Raw genomic sequence first — 21,383 nt, forward strand, 5'->3', positions numbered from 1 at the left:
CCACCATTATGGGGCAGTGTAAGATACTGCCCTATATTAGACTAATAAAATTAATTAGTCTTACTGGACATAGTGACTTGTGGAGAAAAGATATATTTACTTTCATAAATATTTGTAATACCTCCTTTTTCAGTTAGTATAGTCATTAGCATACTGACCATTAAGATTTTCTGTTACATTCAGGGACTAACATAAGCAGTATCTTACTTTGCATAAACAACATTAACTACAAATCATGCTATTGTACTTCTTGTTTACCTTTTTAGTGCAAAATAAATTACATTGTTTATCTTCAGAAATTTCTTTGGAACGGGTATTTTTCTATTTAATAGCCAGTATTCTGTACCAAAATTATGCTGCCATAGTAAAACAAATTTAATAGTACCTTATATGCAGGTCTCATACTATAGATAATTTGAACAACAAAACTTAAATTGTGCTTTAACTTTAAACTTTGTATTTAGATATGAACACCAGTATTACACAGGTATTATTATAATTTTATCAGATAAATCAGTAAAGTTTATACAGTTCCGTTTTTTAAATAATATTCATTATTCTACTACATCTAGTAAAATGCATACAAACCGAGTATTTTAGGATTCAGAATTTTGTTTTTGTGTGAAGTGTAGTTGAGTAGCCAGAGCTGAAGTCTGGTTAAGTGACAGAAAATACTTAGAGACCGTAAGGGAAGGACAAATGGTAAACATGGACTAGAAATCCCCAGTATGTAGGAATCTTTAAAGATGTAGGTCCTGCATCCATGTAAGTAGAGGCACAGAGGGAGGCTGCAATTGTGGCTCTTCCAAACAAATGGTCTGATAAGAACTGAAATGAGTCAGTTGTTTTGTATGTTTATGCACTATTGGATAAAGCTTCTTGTCTCTCAATTCCAGCAGCTTCTTGTGTGCCTTTTACTGCTGATACGTGTACAAAACATTCTTATTCCCTTGAGGCTACTGCCTGCATGTTCTCAAACATGGCTCTCAGAAACCAATCATGAAACCGATCATCGGATTGGTGAAGGAGCAGGGTCTCGGGGCAGTGTGGGACTCCAGGACTGGCATGACTACTGCACAGATAGTTCCTACTGTGCCTGGGAGGAAGGAGGAGGTCGGGGGAGCCAGGGATTGGTTTTTGCAGGAATGAGTTGTGATGTATGGATACCCATGCTAGGAACTTGGAAATAAGCAGGAAGAGCTTGAGGCTCTCCTGGGAATAGATGGGTATGACCTGGTGGGGATTACAGAAACATGGTGGGATGAAAAGCAGGATTTGAATGTTTAACATAGAAGGGAGTGTTCTTTTTAGGAAGGACAGGAAGGGAAAGAGGTGGGGAGGGCTGTAGCGCTATATGTTAAGGAAGGGATATGGTGCAATGAGACAGGGAGTGGGGTAGAAGGGGATCAGGTAGAGGTGGTATGGGTAAGATTGACAGGGTCTGGAGGTGTCAAAGGATTTGATAGTGGGGGTATGCTATTGCCCAACCTGAGTCCCTGGACAATGCTCTGATAGACCAGATTGGAAGGGTATCCCAGGGGAGGGACACGGTCAGAATGGGAGACTTTAACTTTCCTGATATTTGTTGGGAGATGTTTTTGGTGGCAGCATCTACATCCTGTTGCTTCCCAGAAGCTATGCAGGGATGGTTTTTCACCCAGAGGATCCGAGAGGCAACAAGGGGGGAAAATATCCTAAACTTGGTTCTGATCAAGAGGGAGGACTGGTGGATAATGTGTAGATTAGGGGAGCTCTGAATGTGAGTGACCACTCCATCCTATTCTTTGAGATCAGAGAAGCAGGGATGAGCAGTAGGTCGAGCAGTAAGAACTGGGACTTCTTGAGGGCCAGTTTCAGTCAGTGGAAGACCAGGCTGGGGGAAGTCTCCTGGGAAAGGGTACTGAATGGAAAGGCAATTCAGGAGGGGTGGGTGACCTTAAAAAAAAAAGGAGGTCTTGGAGGCGCAAAACCTTAACAATACTGCTGATTAGCAAACTGAATAGGCATTGGAGGGCTCCACCATGGATGCAAAGAGAAGTGGTAAGAGCAGGGTTCCTCAAACTTTTTCAACAGGGGGCCAGTTGAAAGGTGGCGGTGACAGGCATGGGCAGGGGCGCGGGGGTGCCTGTGGGCGCGGGCTTGCTCGCTCAGAGACCTCTGAGTGAGTCCAAAATTATCTTCAAGCGAGCAAGAAATTGTTGAACTTTGGGATAGATTGATGCACTGTCCAATGGATTAGGGACGGTGTCTTTTAGCTTTACTCAGTAGTAAGCAATTGGAACAGGAATGGAGACCCTCCCTCAGAATAAGAATTTCATGTTCTCCAATGAGCAAGTATAAGCAGTCAGGCATTAGTCCATACATTTTCATACAGAAGAGTATCTAAAAGTTCCATTTTTTATTCTTTTCCTCATTATGATATTGCTTGGTTCCTGAATAATGATAAATAATTCTTATACTTTTCTGGAAAGAATTTATGAAAATTAGGCAGATTCAGTTTGAAGAACTAACAATAACAGTGCTGCTCTGTCTCTTGTTCCTATTTAAACATACTGATTTAGATATTTGACAATAAAAAGTTGTTGACTTAAATTGAAGCTTATTAAATGTGGTAATTGTAGTTATAGAGATCTATATGATAATTAAAAATATAGAACATGTGATAATGTCTACCCTTACAGGTTAAATGGTCCATTCAACCACTCAACACTGCAATTTCTATTCTGATTAGAAATCTGTGGCCTTTAAATTCATGATGATTTGCATACTGATACCATGATACCTTCAGGGCCTGATTATTTCCTAAAAGAGTGCTAACTCTGTTAATATATCTTAGTGGAAATAGTGTATTTCTGCATGCATGTTGAGTGGAAAATGAGCTGAAATAGTTTGCGTGTGTTGAGGGGGTGTGGTGTGCACATGCATTTATGTGTGCTTGCCTGCGTGTTCAAAGTATGGCTTCCAGGCACATTTAAGCCCTGGCTTTTCTTTTAATGGGTGGTACTTTGCACAGTGTGGAGTGTGACAAGTCCCAGTTGTTCCCAAGATTGAGATCAGGATTTTCTGCACCACTCCCAAAATGTTTAAAATGATTTTGTGGAGCTTTCTGTGAACCAAGTGAAAAATGTTTTGTTGGGTTGTGCTTTGGCATGCCACGGAAACCTTTTTTGTAATTCTTCTCTCATAATAGTTAAGTTACACTGTAGTATAGGAGCAGAGTTACAAGAGTAGACATGGCTCTTCCAAGCAATTTAGTCACATGCTCTGCCTTGCTGTTATTTATCATTTGTTGGTGCAATAATAACTTAGTCTTAGATTTTCAGGAGTACACCTGAAAGGCTGAGCATCAGTGTCTGTATCAATCTGCATGGGAGTAACTGTGAAAGAATCCTGTTCTTCTTAAAATAAGACAAGTTTTAAATTCATGGAAGAATATAATAATGTTGTCAAAGCTGCTTATACAGTTGATGTGAATTCAAAAAATTAAATACTTGATGGCAAAGTTTTAAAAAGAGATTCAAGGCAAGGGCTTGACAGTGGAATCCTATGCCTATTCAGAGGCAAATTCAGTAACGTTTATTCCCAAATTAGTCCAGGATTGCAGCCTTAGTCATGCAAGCAATATAGGTTTAATCCATACGCAGTGGGTTGGAGTTCCAAAACAAGTTCTGCTCATGGATCAGGATACTATTAGCTCCTGCTCCCAATCCATCTGACCGGTGTTTTCTAAAGTTCCCAAGAGGTCCAGGAGAACTATTTCTGTTCTTTACCTAATTTCTTCAAATCTGGAATATGCCAGGCCAATAAGAAATAAAGATTAGCTGCTCATTGCAGGAGAATTCCACTAAAGGCAACGTAGCATGGTCTGTAGGTCTGTGGTGCAATCTAAAAAAAATTCTTTGTGTGCAGAATGGCCCAGGTTCAAACCTCAGCAGTTCTGGATAGGGCTAGGAAAGACTCCTTCCTGAAAACCCCGAGAGCCATTTCCAGGTGATATAGGCAATACTGTGCCTGATAGATAAATGGTCTCACTTAGTACAAGGCATAGTCCGTTGTTCCAAACCATTTGGCTTTAGATTTGGACTGGAAATTACAATTCATCCTGTGAGAAGGTGATAAGGGAGCTGTAATCCTATTGGAGCTATGCCATTTCTGAAAAGAATAAATTAGAATAGCCAGATAACTTCCAAATAGCGCCAAATATTCTCCATTTTATAGAATATTTATTTTATATATAACACCATATAACTAAAACCAGGTTTATTCATAAAAGAATAGAATATAATGCTTATTGCTGTGGTCCTTTGTTGAATGTTTTGTCTAGAGGATTAATTCCTATTCAACAAGACAAATAAGACTTCACTGCTGGATTTCCACATGAATATTCTCAGCACAATAAATGATTTCACTGGTGGAGTAGGCAGAATTAAAAAAATTAAGGCTGTCAATGGTGACTTTTCTGGAATGCTTTTCACAGCAAATATGAGCGCAACATACTTGCCTTTTGACTTTTTTCAGCTCAGACTTCAGATGATTGGTGCAGGTCTTCATGGATCTGCTATTGTAAATGATGTTAGCTTTTGATTAGCATTTTTGATACTGCATTAGTCACATCACTGTGACTCATTGTTAATATGAATCATCTTCTGTGTATCTCTTATAGCCATTCTGAAGAAAATGCTGCCATATTTGCTTTGTATTCAGTGCACTGACTTTAATTAATTTTTAAATGTTTTAAATGTTTTCTGTATTTGTTTTGTTTTTATATCCTGTTGTAAACTGCCCAGAAAGCTTTGGCTATGAGCAGTATAGAAATGTAATAAATAATAGTGATGAAGGGTTGTTGTGTCATGTAAATTGAAGCCAATTTCCTCAGAGTGGCTTGTTCATGGGCAATAAGCCCATGGGTTGTCTTGCCAAGTGGCTTCTTCGTAACTGGCACTTGGGCAGTTGACACTGATTGTGAGCCATTTTGGGCTCCCTGTGGCTTTTTCCCCCCTTTGCCCCTTTTATCCTCAGAGATTGCAAAAGCTGTCTTTGTAATCCCCATTTTGACAACTGACAGTCCCTTAAGAATGTCAAAAACCCATAAAGGGGCCCAGAGATTTAGTAGGTGGCTGTCAAAACTCCTTTTCCTAAGAAAAAGCAAGGAATGCTCTTTTTTACTTTCCCAAGCATCTAGAAGGAAAAGTGCAAAGTATACACCAGAATGTGTACTACCTGGGAAGGAAAAAAAAGATTAAGATCTTGCTGCAAAGGATGTTTAAATCATACCATCCCCTTTTCACAAGCAAAGATCACTTCTGCCTTTGTTCTCTTAACAACTCAATTTTGAAAGCTGTCAAGAGAAACTAAAACAGGGAAGAACAGTTGGGAGTTTCTTGTGGGCAATTTCCTTGTAGGCTGCACTTTGGCATCAGGCACCTCTATGGATATTGCCTCCGCTGAGGCTTCAAACGCCTGCACTTGCACTTTGCAAAGATTTGCAGTTGCTCAAATGTAGTTAACAATAAAAATAATAAAATAAGTACTTCTGCGAGCCATGGACAGGCTGTCTGTGGTTCTACTCAGGCCCTTTGAAGGATCTGCCAGTGGCTGCCGGACAGGAACTTGCAAAGCTAGCTGTCAAGCCTGTTTTCATAAGCTTTAAAAAGGAAGGGGTGGGTAAAGAAAAAGTAGCAATGGTGCACTGAAAATGACTCACAGCCAGAGTTGATTGGGGGGGGGGGGGATCACTTGGTCCTCATGTCATGTTTAATGGGATACTTGTGGTGGAACCAAGGGAGAAGAAGAAGGCCAAGAACCCATGGTGAGCCAGATTGTTTGTCAGGCATACCATGGTTTCTTTGCAAGACAATCCTCCAACTCTGGCTTATTGCCAGAAAGGGTTAGCCTGATGTATGAATGCATCTATTCTCTGTAAGAAAAGAACAAACTACAAAGATTTAATGGACAGAAGTTATTCTAATTTGTTGAAAATCAACTTTTAATCAATTAACAGAAATTTATTTGTTGAAACACATCAGTTGCAAATTACAAGTAGTTTAATGACTAGGCATCTTTAAATTTCCAGTGGACTATGTTAAGCAAACTGTGTTACTCATATAAAAAAGTCTAGTCAGTTAATGTCCTAGCAGTTTTGTCAGTTGATGCATTTTTGTTTTGCCTTAAATAACCTAAGACTTGAAAGCTCACCTTTATTTGAAGGGTGATTGCGAACAGCTGTTCATATCTGATAATGCCATTGTCAAATTCCTTTGGATACCCATAACTGTATTTAAAGAGCCTGAAAATTTCACTGATGGAGCAGGACATTTTGTAATTGAAACAGATCCTTAGCAACAGTTCTGTATAATATCAGTCCTTAGAAAAAGATGTAATTTGAACTTCTACTGTTTCATTATGATTAGAAATGGAATGATAATAGGATCTGAAGAACAGAACACATGGATCTAAAGAAAAGAATACATGGAAAGCATGAATCTGGACCATGATTATACTGCTTTAAAATCCAGTATTTTATTGTAAATGTCTTGATTTTTTTTCTTTCTGCACTCAAATTTCTTACCACAGTCAGCCACTAAATACACTGGCATTTGAATCAGTTAAGGGTGTCATTTCTGTGTTGGAAGTCTTTAAATGAAATATGGATGCATAAGTATAAAGAGGTTTAAAACTTCACAATGAAATTGAAAATTAAAAGAACAAACTTAATCTTGTAGACAGTGTCCTGTAGCTTAAAGTTTCTCTGAGATCCTAGTCAGAACTTCAACCTCTGAGAGGTTTTCAGAGCCTTGCCACTGGCTTTGTCCAGTCTCTACTGGGAAGTAGTTCCTTCTCTCAAGGTCAGAACTCCAACCTTCAAAAGGGGAAAGAAAAGAGTGATGGAGACATGGTGGTATAACCAGTGACCTCTCAACCCTGGTCATGCCCCAGTCCCACAGATACTTTTATATCAGCAGGGACTTTGTCCACAAAGTCTGTGGATGAAGGAAAAAAAGGCAGAAGCGCCTTCCTTTTCCTGACTTCTGCCCTGCCCAGAAGCCGCTTTCAGTATTGGAGGCTGAGAAAACAGAATGCGATTGTACACTAAAAGTGCTTACATGACTCATTATTTGATAACCATACTTCAAATTTTTTAAAGCAGTGGTGATAATGAAACCGTAAACTCTGTGTTGTATACATGAGGGTAACATAAATGACACAGCATTTTAAATACTGAACATTTATTTAAATCTGTTACTAAATTTTGCAAACAGCAAACAACACATAGAATTTTGCCCCATACAAATGCTATGGAATTGATGAACTGGAGTACCAGGAGTATTACTTTTATTACTTATATAAAGACAGATTCATATGTCACACTTAGCCATCCCACAGATAAAATAGGTTCTTCATCATGGCCTCTGTGCATCACACACGTGTGCTGTGCCTGCGCAGTGCCTAGGCTGGAAGATTAAAAAGCTAACGGTTTTTGGTGGGAAAACTCCGCTCCCCTCCCCCTTCGTGGTATAAATAGAGAGGAGTGTCCGCCATTTTGTTCAGTCTTTGCGACCACTGTTCGCTGTGCCTCGTGCCTGTTAACGTCCCTCGCTAAGATCTTTGAGTCCTTACTGTCCGTTTTTTGTCTTTATCCCTTCTTTAACTCTAAACTCTTATATTCCAAGTTTGTGTATCCCTCTCTCTTCTATTCTAAAAAAACAAACCAAAAATATTATCTTACCCTCTATCCTGTCATCTTTTCTTCTTTTTCCGCGATGGCACAGCAAGTGGCCTTCCGCAAATGCACCGAATGTGGATCCAGAATGTCGCCTGCGGAACTGCATGATCTATGCCTTCTCTGCCTTGGCGAGGGGCATAGAACTGACAAGTGCGGCCATTGCTTGGCATTTACCAAGCAAGTGTGGAAGAACAGGTAGAACCGTCTCCGGAAACTCCTCTGGGACCAGGCCTTGATGCAATCTGATCAGCTGCTCTTACAGCCTGGTTCCTCTTCAGCCGCACCTCCTCCGTGCTCTGCCTCAATTGTGAGCACTCCTCCAAAGCATCCCGCTTCCACCGCTCCTCCTCAGCGCCCTTTGGCTGAAGGCGCTACTCCAGCGGAGACCCAGGTGCCGCCTTATTCCCCAGCCAAGAAACGGGGGAAGCGCAAGCACATGGGTTCGGATAAGCCTTCCGCTCGTAAAGTACCGAGGAAGGAGAAGGCAGATAAACCCGATCGCAAAACCAAGAAACCTGATCGCCCCAAACACTGGGGCTCGGGTTCATCGGGCTTCTCGGTACCGTCTGCCACCACGGTACTGACCCCTTCGGGACCGGACGTGCAACTCACTATGCAGCTAACACCGCTGGGATTTCCCAGGCTTATCATTCGGCCTGAGAGTGTGCCACCCCAACAAGTGGAGGAGCCGCTTCGGGAGTCCATCTCTGATGGTGAGATTAGAGACTCCCCACCGAGGGAACAATCTCTGACTCCTGTGCCCACGACTGAGCCACCTGTGGAGTCACCGTTGCCACCTAGGTGCCACAGCCACTCTTCGGAACACCGGGATGACGATTGGAGGATGCATGGATATGGTGCCATCCCAGACTGGGGTGGTTATCAATCCTATCCATATTTCCCTCGGGATCGTGCGTCTCCATCAGCCCCGAGAGATTTGCCTTCGATGTCCAGGCATGTGGAGAGGGGACGTCCAACCTCTCCCGAAACATCGTTTTCGAGTGACCGTCCTCCTTATTACCCGGATTTGGATGAATCTGAGGTTGACTCTACATCCCCCGATGTAGTAGTTGCCTCCCAAGGACCTGCTTCGCCCAATGAGCCACATGTCTCTTTTACAGAGCTCATGTCCCGCCTTGTCCTTTCCCTTGAAATTGAAGCAAGTCAACAGCCTGGCCCATCCATGGATCGGTTCTATGATGTCGTGAGGGGAGAACAGTCCGCGGCCATAGTCCTGCCACTAATTACCACACTTCGGCAGGCTGTGGTCCAACCCTGGGATCAACCGGCCCAACCGCAAGCCACCTCCCGTTGGTATGAGGCCATGTACAGAGTTCGAGAGGACGACATCCCATTCTTGATTCGCCATCTGTGACTGAACTCTGTCGTTGTCGAATCCTCCCAGGGCAGGGAGTCCAGGGAATACACAGCCCCTCGCAACAAGGAAGGGAAGAAAATCGATATGCTCGCGCGCCGAGTCTGTGCGGCCTCTGGACTTGGTGTACGCATATTGAATTATGAAGCAACACTGGCACGTTACCAGTATTTTATTATGCAGAAGCTGGATAACATTGCTTCCTCCCTTCTAGACCGCCAAGCCGAACTTGCCAAGGTCTTCATCAAAGAAGCAATGCAGGTAGCAGTGCAACAGTTGTCTACTGCACGACATCATGTAGACACCAATTCGAGGGCTCTCATGAATGCCATCTCACTGCGCTGACACGCGTGGCTCCGCAATTGCAATTTCCCGACGAGATAAAACGGAGGATCGAGGAAATGCCATTCGACGGTACCAGATTGTTTCATCAAAAAACCGACCACAAGCTAAAAGTGATACATGAATCGCGTATGACCGTGCGCCGCATGGAGCTTCCTCAACAGAGGCATAAGTGGCAATGGCCTCGTTCCTCCTACTGTCCACAATTCCACCCTCGGCAACACTACCAGCAAAGGCAGCAACGGCAGAGACAACAGCCGCAGCAACATTTCTTCCAGGGCCGGCGGCGCTTCAACGCCAATAAATGTCCACGTTGACGGTCCGGGTGAACCATTCTCTCTCTTCCCACACCACCTTCCCCTCTCCTTTTGGGGACCGGCTTCAGGACCGACTCCCCATTTGGGAGTCCATTACATCTGATAGGTGGGTGTTGTCTATCATTCAGTTCGGATATAGGATAGAATTCGATGTCGTCCCTCCCCTGTGTCCGATTCGATTTACACCTTCATCAGTACTGTGCGAAGAAGTCTCTCAGTTGCTTCGCAAGGGCGCGATTCGACAACTATCCCGCTCAGAGGGGTTGCACGGATTCTACTCCAGATACTTTACGATCCCGAAAAGAGACGGTGGTCTTCGTCCGATTTTGGACTTACGAAATCTTAACAAATACATCAAACCAAAAAAGTTTCGGATGACCACTTTACAGAATATTTTTCCATTACTGAAGAGAGAGGATTGGTTCGCCTCATTGGATTTGAAGGATGCCTATTTTCATATTGCTATCCGTCCTTTGCATAGACGTTTCCTGTGTTTTACTGTTGGGCTCGACTTGTTCAAATATGTTGTGCTGCCCTTTGGCCTGGCCACCGCAGCTCGAGTTTTTACAAAGTGTATGGCACCAGTATGTGCACACTTATGGACACGAGGAGTGCAAATATACCCATACTTAGACGACTGGCTAATTGTTTCCCAAACTAAACAAGGTCTTCTGTCTGCAATACACGTGACCTGCATCTTGCTTGATGATCTTGGACTATGTAATAACCATGAAAAATCGTCCCTTATTCCCACACAGGTCATCGACTTTATCGGGGCATGTCTCAACTCCACATGGGAAAGAGCTTTCCTCCCTCCGGAACGTCGAGCTACCTTATGTGCCCACATCCATCAAATCTGAACGCTCGGAACGGTTTCAGCTATATCCATTCAGAGACTATTGGGGCACATGGCTGTTGCAGTTGCCATTGTCCCGTATGCCAGACTACATATGTGGGCCATGCAGCTGTTTTTCAACACTTCGTTTCGCCCACAGCAAGATTCTCCCAACAAACTGATCCAAATTCCGTCTGTGATACTCGACACTCTAGCTTGGTGGACCATTCCGAGCAATCTGTCTGTCGGTGTCCCGTTTCGAACAGCTCATCCAACAAAGACCTTGTATACAGACACATTGCTACTCGGATGGGGCGCAACATGTTCGGATCTTCGGGTCCAGGGGACTTGGAAGGGGAACGGGAATGGGAAGCAAGGAAGCACATCAACTTCCTCGAACTTCAGGCGATCTTCAACGCCCTCAAGGCTTTCGAGACTGTGCTATGCCGACAAGTCATCCAGATTGCATCAGACAGCTGGTATAGCTGTCTTCTACATCAACAAACAGGGCGGCACAAAATCGCCAGCTTTAGCACGTCTCTCGATGGCCATTTGGGACTGGTGCATACCAAGGGACATTATGCTTCTAGCAGTCCACCTCACAGGGACCGACAACACCGCAGCAGACATGTTGAGCAGACATATGTCAACAACGCACGGATGGGAGATGGACAGACAAATATGCCAGGACCTCTTCCATTTGTGGGGCTATCCGGACTTGGACTTGTTCGCCACTTGCGACAACAGAGTGTGTGCCCTATACTGTTCCAGGGCGGGCATAGGATCAGGATCGATGGGAGATGCCCTTATGATCCCCTGGGACAACATAGGCTTTTATGCATTTCCTCCAGTCCCACTTCTAACGAAAGTGGTAGCGAAAATATCTCAAGAAAATGCCACTGGAATAATAATAACTCCATGGTGGCCGAGACAACCGTGGTTCACCACCCTTCTATGTCTATCCAAAGGAACGTTTCTTCGCCTCCTGTCTATTCCTCAGCTATTAACGCAGCAAAACGGAGCAGTCCGACATTCAGATCAGACTGCCTTGAGGTTGACAGCATGGCGGATCACTTGAGTCATTCCGCTGCGTCGGTACCGACAACATCCCAACCTCTAGCGGACTGTATTCACTGCACTGTACCGACGGCCCCTACATCGGTTTCGACAGCAACCGCTTTGCTACTGACGACTGTTGACCAAGAAATTCAGTTGATTCTTACATCTGCTTTAAGACCGTCCACTCGTCACTCTTATGCGGCTAAATGGAAGAGATTCTCTTCCTTTGCAGAACGCCATTCTTTTTCTCCTGGAATGGCCTCGATTGACAATATTTTGCAATTTCTCCTGGAACTCTATCACTTGGGACTGAAACCGTCATCCATTAAAGTTTATGTAGCCGCCATTTCACACTATTGTGGTGCGCTTCAAGGGGTATCAGTTTTCTCTCAACCTCTGCTTCGATGTTTTCTTCGGGGGTTACAGAACTTACACCCTTCTATCCACCCAGCTATGCCAACGTGGAGCCTTTTGGTCGTACTCCAAGCACTTACCAAACCTCCGTTTGAGCCGCTGGCGACTGTTGACCTATGCCTGGTGTCCTGGAAAACAGCTTTCCTCATAGCGGTGACGTCAGCTCGGAGAGCGAGCTAACTTTCTGTTCTCCGCATAGACCCTCCATATCTTAATTTCCATAAGGAAAAGGTCGTTCTTCGTATGGACTCTTTGTTTCTTCCTAAAGTGGCTACACCATTCCACTTGAGTCAAGATATTGTTCTGCCAGCATTCTATCCAGCGCCGTCGAATCCAATAGAGTGGGCTCTACACACCCTTGATGTTCGCCGCTGCTTGGCTTTCTATTGCTCCCGTACGGAATCCTTCCGTTGCACGAACAGACTCTTTGTTAAGTATTCCGAACATGACAAAGGACTGCCAGTCACACCTCAACGGATGTCGCACTGGATCACCCAGACTATTGTCTTGGCCTATCAACTATCAAAAATAGACTTACCTGTTACCCTGAGGGGTCACTCTACACGAGCTGTTGCGACTTCATCCGCCTTTGCCGCAGGGGTCCCGCTTCAAGATATCTGTAAAGCTGCAACGTGGGCAGGGCCATGCACTTTTGCCAAGCACTATTGGCTTGATGTGCACGCCAGGCAGGACTGCTCTTTTGGCAGGGCTGTTCTTTTGTCTGTTCTTCGCTGATGACATCTCCCTCTTCCGAGTTGGGTAAGCTTGCTAATCACCCATATGTGTGATGCACAGAGGCCACAATGAAGAAAGGCAGGTTGCTTACCTGTAACTGATGTTCTTCAAGTGGCCATCTGTGCAGTCACACAACCCACCCACCGGCCCCACTCGGTGTCCATGAGTAGATACTGCTTTTTGGTACCATACTGTAATTTGCATCGGTACCGATGGTATATGCCAGTGAGTGGATATTGTTCTTGGTACCGTACTATAATTTGTATTGGTACCGTTGGGGTACAATGCTGTTTGTCATTAATTTTATTCTTAACCTGTAGAGGGTGAATGTTCAGTCTTCAAGACTGAACAAAATGGCGGACACTCCGCTCTATTTATACCACGAAGGGGGAGGGGAGCGGAGTTTTCCTGCCAAAAACCGTTAGCTTTTTAATCTTCCGGCCTAGGCACTGCGCAGGCGCTGCACCCATATGTGTGACTGCACAGATGGCCACTCGAAGAACATCAGTTACAAGTAAGCAACCTGCCTTGTTTTGCTGAATAGCCCGTGGTATGCCTGATGTACAAGACCATTTGCACTGACTGACTGCATGCTTCCAAGCCCAATTCAAGAAACTGGTTGAATAGATTCTTATCTGGCTTAGATCCACAATACTTGATAGAATGCCCTGATCAAGATCTGAGGCCTGCCTCCAATTGAAGGAGGCTCATAGGGCAGCATCAATAAGGAGGGTTTTGTTTTGTTTTGTTGTGGCTCTCTACCTATAGAATGACCTGCTCACCAAGGCTTGCCTGGCACAAACCTTGTCATCTTTTTGGTGCCAGGTTAAGATAGTCCTCATGTAGAGGTTTTTATAGATATACTTGGACATACAAGGGCTTGAAGGGCTTGCCCTACCACAGATGTTTTTACAGGGCTTCTCTTTGAATATTGTCTTGGTTGTTTTTAATTTTTCATTGATCACATACCAGTTTATATTTTGATAGGATTTTATGGTATTTTATTGTATTTATAAACTGTAGACTACCCTGCGAGTTTTGGTGATTGTGCAGAAATGAAATTAATACTTATATCAATATCAATAAGCCTGATTGAATTCAGTGGGGATTCTTTTCAAGACATATATATATATGGCAGTATATGTAGAACTCTGATAATTCTAATTATCAGGTTAATAATACCATTTTTAAAAGTTCAAAATGTGGATTTGCTATGTAACAAAGTCACCACAATTGGTCTGACTTTTAACATTAACCTTGATGAATAAGTTCGAAAAGTTATGCCCTGTTATTTGCTAACAAAGGTAAAAATTAATGTTTTCTTTGCCAGTGATGGTTTGAGAGCCTACCATAATATAAAGGTATGACTTTATCCTTGTATGTTACATATATTTTTTTATTAATGTATTTATTATGTTTACATTCTACCTTTTTCCCCTGTAAGGAAGCCAAGGTAGCTTACATAATGTGGCTCTTCCTCTCCATTTATCCTCATCACAGTCCTGTTGTGAGAGTCAGTGACTGGCGCAAAGTCACTGGCCTAGTGGAAACTAGAACCTGGGTCTCCAGAGTCTTAGTTTAATACTCTAACCACTATACTGCACTGGTTCCAGTTGGATTGGGCATTTTTCCAAGTTCTTTTATGCTCTGTTCTTTGGGGAGAAAGTTCCAGAATGACAGTTTTCTGCTGTGACCAGCATAAAACTGGGTTGAATGTCAGTAACTAGAATTCTACTATTGTCATCTCCTCCATAAATCCACATTCAATCTCAGATTTCCTCAGTGTGTTGGGATTATTATTATTATTATTAATACTTGTTTGCTATTGGGAGTTCTGACACTATACTAACATGTAGTTAGATGGCAGATAACACACCACATGCATCATTGCATGGGCTCACATACATGACATTTGAAATTTCAACAGATTTGAGTCGTCAAGGTGGTGCTGACAACTCATTCCATAGAGAGGGGATATGTGAAGGAGATTACCCAATAGGAGAATTCATAGTACTGGTAAGTAAAACAAGCTGTGGTTGTGTTGCTAAGTTGTAAATGCTTCCAGTCTTTTTCCATGAGAGTTTTCCCACTGGGAAGCTCCTGGTTTTGTAACTTTCCTGAGAAAGGCAGTGACCCAAGTTCAAAATGATAAAAACTTGAGTGATTTATCCTGGCTCTCTTCTCTTATAGAGCGTTCTTGCTGTTCTGAATTGACTTTATGTGATAGGTGTAACTAAGACATTGGAAGTCTAAGTAATTCACATGTACACATGCCTCCAAAGTAACTTTTGAGTTTGTAGGAGTAAAATTGCAGGATATTATATAATCAACCTCTTTAAAAAAACATACACTGTATCATTTGAAGAAAAACACTGTGTTTGTCATGAGTAAGTGCATGAAAAACTTCAGTATAAAATTTGGCTTTGCTACAGAAAATAATTGATACAAAGTAGCATTTTAAATTTTGAGCTTGGCTTGTGCTTTCCAGGCCGAAATAAGCGTTAGCAGTACTAGGTACTTCAGTTCCAATGCAGCTGTTCAAAGCTATTTGCTGCTTTGTTTTCTCTGTTGAGCTGCACTGTGCTTGGGAAAATGATTCTATGGAGGCTGTTGAACTCAAGGTGCTTTTTACAATGGATGAGGGCAGACAAGTTGAGAGTTAAACCAGACCAGACAGAGGTACTGTGGATAGGGTTGGAGGAATACATCGGATTTTTCACTGCATTTCTTGTGTATGTTCCTGGACTCTGTGCTGACCAGGTGGCCAAGATTACTTGGGCTAGCTTAGGGTCATAGTTGGTAAAACAGCCTATCTGGAGGAGGAGGATTTTGCTTCAGCCATTCATGCTGTAAGCAATATTCAGGTTTGACTGCTGAACTGCGTTGTGCGTGGGGCTGCCTTTGGAGACATTTCAGAAATTTCAGTTGTGCCAGAATATTGGTGGAGGCTGGATAAATATAATAAGATTTGACACTGGTACAGCACCAGCTGCATTGGTTGTTAAGGCCTTACTGGGCCTGATTTAAAGCGATGGTTTTAATCTTTAGGACCAAAGTTACTTGAAATACTGCTGCCTTCTGCACCATCCTGCCTGTACTGATAATCAACAGAGGCTTTTCTCACTTACCTCTAGACTGGTGAGTACAAGGGAGGTCTTTGCGGTAGAGCCCATGCATCTATGGAATTAGGTTTCATCAGGTATTCATCAAGTCCTTCTTTATAAGTCTTCAAGGAAGCTTTGACAACTCATCCGTTTTTTTCCCTGCCATTCCCATAATCTGTGGGTGGCAACTTTTATTGGTGGAATGTGTTCCTTATAGTATTTTATTGTATATTTATTGTCCGTCAATATATCTTGATATGGTTTTTATTTTGTATGCTCCCTTCAGAAGGTTTTACCCTTCAAATGAGCCTAAATACACAAAAAATAAACAAATCTGAAGGATTGAGTTCCCCTACAGACTGTCCAGATAAGCAGATCAAATTGTTAAAGAGATTCATATTTTGATTTCCTCCTTTGTAAAACTGGAATACTTTTCCAGTTTTATGGAGTTGTGAATAGGCACTTAGAAGTTACAGTGCTAGCTAGCTGAGAATCAAATGTGATAAATTTTAGGAATTTTAATAATAATTCATTTCTTTTGTTTCTGCATTATTTGCAATGTATTGAAAATCTGATCTGGTGCAGTGGACATATTCCACAATGTAGTTCCAAGCATTTTTAGTTTTGATCATCAGTAATAACATTTTAAGAAGATTCACCTATGGGAAAAGTGCTTTAAGAATTCTATGCTAGCAGGTAAATCTTCCAAGTACAAGCCTATTTTCTTCTTGTGATTTAAGACATTATGTCTAATAGCATGAAATTAACTGTGTGTTCACAGAACTGTGCTAAAGAATAATGATTTAAGATCAAGACAAGAATTAACTACCCATCTCACCAATCAGTGGCCTTCCCCAGGAGCTCTGGATGTTAATGCTGTTGCCTTGGATACCCTACTTTATCGAAAGCAAAATAAGCAATGGGATGAGTAAGTTGAACCATTTATGCAGTGCTCCTAAGATCCCAGAAATCTCATTTTTCCCCTGGCATCTCACCAAACAGAATTATGTGTTTAAGGGCTTGGGAGGAAATTGGTTAGACTGAGCAGTATAGAAAATACTTGTATTAAATGTTTTCTAGCAACCTTTTAAAAATATATCTACTATGAGGTTAATTTATAAATAGCACTTTATGTAGTACATATTTTTGTATATACAAAGTGTTTTACATATATTTGTAGTAACTGTTCTAATACCCATGTAAGGCAGGGCTGAATTATCTATTTACTCAACAGTGCATTGTTGAGTACAATTTAATTCTGCATAAGCTCAAACTATATTGATAAAGCTGAATGAAAGTCAGATACCCAGTAAAGTAAGAATGTATCAACATGAGTTGTGAGTATAGATTTTTACACTATATAGTATATTGCATTTGGCAAATTCCTACCTCTTAAACTTATTTTTCTATTATCATAAGCATCATCACATTGTTTTTATGTCCTTTATATTTTTTTCCTCTTGTGAGGAACCCAAGGCAGCTTGCATGGTTCTGTTTTATCCTCACAACAACCCTGTGAGGTAGGTTAGGCTGAGAGTAAATGACTACCTCAAAGTTACCCAGCAAACTTCATGGCCAAGTGGGGATTAGAACCCAAATATCCTGGGGCCCCAGTCTAACACTCTAACCATCATGTCACAGTGGTTCTCAGAGCTTCGTTAACAGGTGCTTTTGGACCATATGCTTGACAACTTGTAACCTAGGGCACTTAGCTATCCTCAGATGTGGAGGATCATTCCTCACCACTGGGTAAACATCTGTTTACTTCTTGTCTTACTATTAAGCTGCACTCTTTTTATTTAATACACACTTTCCCCCCTGATATAGCTGGTCTCTGATGTATGAAGTATTTTGTTTAAAAGAAAGCAGAAAATCTTACTGCTTTAAAAATGTCACCACTACAGTGGTACCTTGGCTCCCGAACTTAATCTGTTCCACGACTCTGGTGGTGACCCAAATTGGTCATGGGCCAAGTCAAATTTCCCCATAAGGGTCATGTAAATAAGGTTAATCTGTTCTGTAACTTTTTTTTTTAAATCAGACAAATGTGAAGCAAAGTGACAAAGAACAACAAAGATTGTGGCCATCTCCCGCTGCACCCCGAGCATGAGCATGGCCATCTGCCCGCCCCCCCAGCACAACCGTGATCGTGCCTGTCATCCCGGTGTGCTGGTGGGAGGGGGAGAGACGGGTGCAAATGTGGGTGCACTCGGGGGGGGGGAGACGGATGCAATCGCGGGTGCGCTCTGGGTGGGAGACAGGCCCAATCATGCTGGGGGTGAGATGGGCAAGATCGTGGTTGCGCCCGTGCAGGAAAGACAGGAACAATCATGGGTGCACCCATGCAGAAAAGACGGGCGCAATCTCGGCTGTCTCCCCCCCACCGCTCCCAGCACGATTGCGGCTATCTCCACACTCAGGCTGGGGGGCAGATGGCCTCATTCGCGGTCGCCACCCAATGAGTTTGTGACCTGAGTCAAAATTTTTATGACGTTTTTGTTCATGACCCGATTTGGTTGTGAACTGAGGTGTTCATGAGCACAGGTACCACTGTACTTTTAAACAGTGCTTTTATACTGTTAATGTTACCTCTAGTCTGATCTTAGAAACCCCAGTCCTTATTCCTAATCAGCTGCAAACCCATTTCCTTGTTAGCATCTATCCCAGGCCTAACATGATTCTCCCTAGAACCTTCATCACCCCTGAAGTCTTCAGTCTGATCTAGTAATAGCTCAGTCTTCAGACCAGCACACCAGCTGTCAATCAGGCTTCAACTTTTTCCTATGAAGACTGTTCTGGAATCCTCCTTTTCCCCCTTGAAAACCTTTACTTTCTGCCTCACATGGTCTCAGCATTGCTCAGTATTGGAGCTCCTCTTTCTCATGCCTGATGTCTTCTCCAGGCTCCCCAGTCTTTCATGAAGACATTTCTTTGGGCAACTCTCCAGGCAAACTCCATCATGGCAGGTTGTTTTTTCTAGACTGAACCTTTCAGGAAATCAGGTTTGGGCTGACAAACATTCTGTCACTCCCTTTCTGTGTAAATATTGAGCTGATGGACCTTCTTAGAATGTTCAGTTAGTTCCTAATCAGCTGGCACCAATTTCAACCTTACTTCACCAAATAAATTGAACCTGGCTTCATTTTCATTTCCTAATGGTAATAGTAACTGCCGGTTTGTTAGTGTACAGTGCAACTCCCCTCAGGCACAAGCCTTAAGTAAAACACATACATTTTTCTTCAGCTCTTCAGTGGTTGAAATAAAATGTGAACTTCAGCATTAAACATCTTACTAGCCTGTAAACTATAAAAATTTTCTGATTTTAAATTGATCTACCTACCTGCATATTACCTCAAATTTGGTGGCATTCTGTTTTGATAAACTTTTTGCAATTGGCTATATGTTGTCACTCAATTACTTGAGTAGCAATTTCTTTTGAAACAGGCTTTCCTGCCAAATAAAGGTACTTTAAGAATTGCTGGAAAAAGGCTTATTTTACATAGTGTCTTTATGCTGCTTGTGATACACTAAGGTCAATAAAGTATTCCAAAGGAAATTGATTGCTTTTGAATTTTAAATACAAGTCCTCCTCAGGTTGCTACTGGCTCTCTAAATGTGAGAACTTTTTATTACAAAGCGGTGTGTTGTCAAAATGCATATTGGATCTGCAATTTTAAAAGGTTAGTAAAAACTGTGGTGGCTAAGAGTCAAATATTTGTCTTTTCTTGGGCTTGGTTTAGTTGCTATGTCTATGGAAGCTGTTTATTTTTATAGACTCTGTTTTGTAGGAAACATAATATTGTTTCCCAGAAACTGCAATTCTAGTAATGGCTGCCTACTTACTGTTCTGTTAAATGCAGGCAAGGGAGAGGTTCTTCTGTAGTACACCTTCCTTCCTCTCAAAATCCCACATTTTAAAATTATTATTATTATTATTATTATTATTATTATTATTATTATTATTATTATAACATTTCTATGCCGCCCCTTGCTGAAACCTCGGGGCGGCTTACAACACGATAAAATACAATGAAATACAATAGCACATAATAAATTACCATTAAATACAAAATACAAAAAATACATTGATTTACAAATATAAGATTAAAATTATCAGTATAAATTAAGTAAATAAAAATATAGGAGGAGAAAGAGAAGGAAGAAGAAGTTGCCCTGGCCAGATCATATGTTTTAACAATTAAAATGATGTTTAAATAAAAAGGTCTTTACCTGGCGCCGAAAAACCAGTAACGACGGTGCCAGGCGGACCTCTTTGGGGAGTGAATTCCATAGGTTGGGTGCCACCGCAGAGAAAGCCCTCCTCCGAGTACTTACTCTCCTAATTTCTTTCATGGAGGGTTCCCGGAGAAGGGACTCTCCTGCAGATCTCAAAGGGCGTTCGGGCATATACGGACGTAAGCGCTCGTTCAGGTAGCCAGGACCCAAGCCGTTTAGGGCTTTATAGGTCATAATCAACACCTTGAATTGGGCCCGGGCTTCAATGGGAAGCCAGTGAAGCTGATGGAGGACTGGAGTCATGTGAGCATAACGCCCCGTCCCCGTCAGCAACCTGGCAGCTCTATTTTGCACCAATTGAAGTGTTCGGACTGTCTTCAGGGGAAGCCCACGTAAAGCGCGTTACAGAAGTCTAGGCGGGAAGTCACCAGCGCGTGTGTCACCGTCGCCAGGCAGTCGTACTCCAGGTAGGGGCGCAGCTGATACAGTCTCAAGATTTGGTTTATATAAACTGATATATTTGCACTTTGCTGGGTTGGATGGTTCTCAACCTTCTCCCAGCAAGTCTTTCAGGTATCCCTCTTGTTTAGCCATCTCTCCTGATTGTTTATTTTTTTTTCATCTTCTCACAGAATCAATTCATCAAGGCTGTAGAATTATACTTAAATGGTTAGCCTGTGTCAGTGTGAACAGAATGCGACAGTCTGATTTGGAGCAGTATAGCTATTGCAGCAAGCAACAGCTATTGCAACTATCAGATGGTTTGTTGTTTAGCTTTATTTCATTTCATGTTTATACCTGACTTTAAAATTGTCAAAAATACAAGAATCAGAATCTTGTAAATTTTACAACACATTTGCAGCAGCAATAGTTGAAATGTTAGGGAGTTTTTCATTCCCTACATGACTTTGGTTTATACTCTTATTGAAAAAATGATAAAATGGACAGAAGACAAATGTTCTGACCAGCAAGGATGAGCCATACACGTAATACGACAGGGAATACTAGTGCCAGTAGACTTCATGTGGCATAGCTGAACAAATGGCAGCAGCCCACTTGGATTGCCAGATTAAGGGGGAAGGGAACCAGGGATTCTAGCAATGGCTCACTGATTAGTGCAGCTATGGGAATTGTAAGAATGTGTGAAGAAGCTCTGTTGATTTTGATAAGACATGAGCATAGGCATGCTGGTGAAGGAATACTTGAGGGAGACAGATGGAACATACTTTCCCAGCAGAGCACA

At 42.3% G+C, this 21,383-nt stretch overlaps 1 protein-coding gene across 1 annotated transcript in view; it reads left to right on the forward strand.

Moving 5' to 3' along the window:
- RUNDC3B (RUN domain containing 3B) overlaps positions 1–21,383 on the forward strand; it is a 52,811-nt gene that overhangs the window by 22,268 nt on the left and 9,160 nt on the right. The window contains exon 9 of the mRNA XM_044424912.1: positions 16,686–16,832. Within this exon, the coding sequence (XP_044280847.1) occupies positions 16,686–16,832 (147 nt within the window). The remainder of the gene's footprint in view (positions 1–16,685; positions 16,833–21,383) is intronic.

The sequence above is a fragment of the Varanus komodoensis genome, unplaced genomic scaffold (genome assembly GCF_004798865.1).
Source record: "Varanus komodoensis strain SLA01 unplaced genomic scaffold, ASM479886v1 scaffold15, whole genome shotgun sequence".
In the NCBI taxonomy this organism is placed as follows: domain Eukaryota; kingdom Metazoa; phylum Chordata; class Lepidosauria; order Squamata; family Varanidae; genus Varanus; species Varanus komodoensis.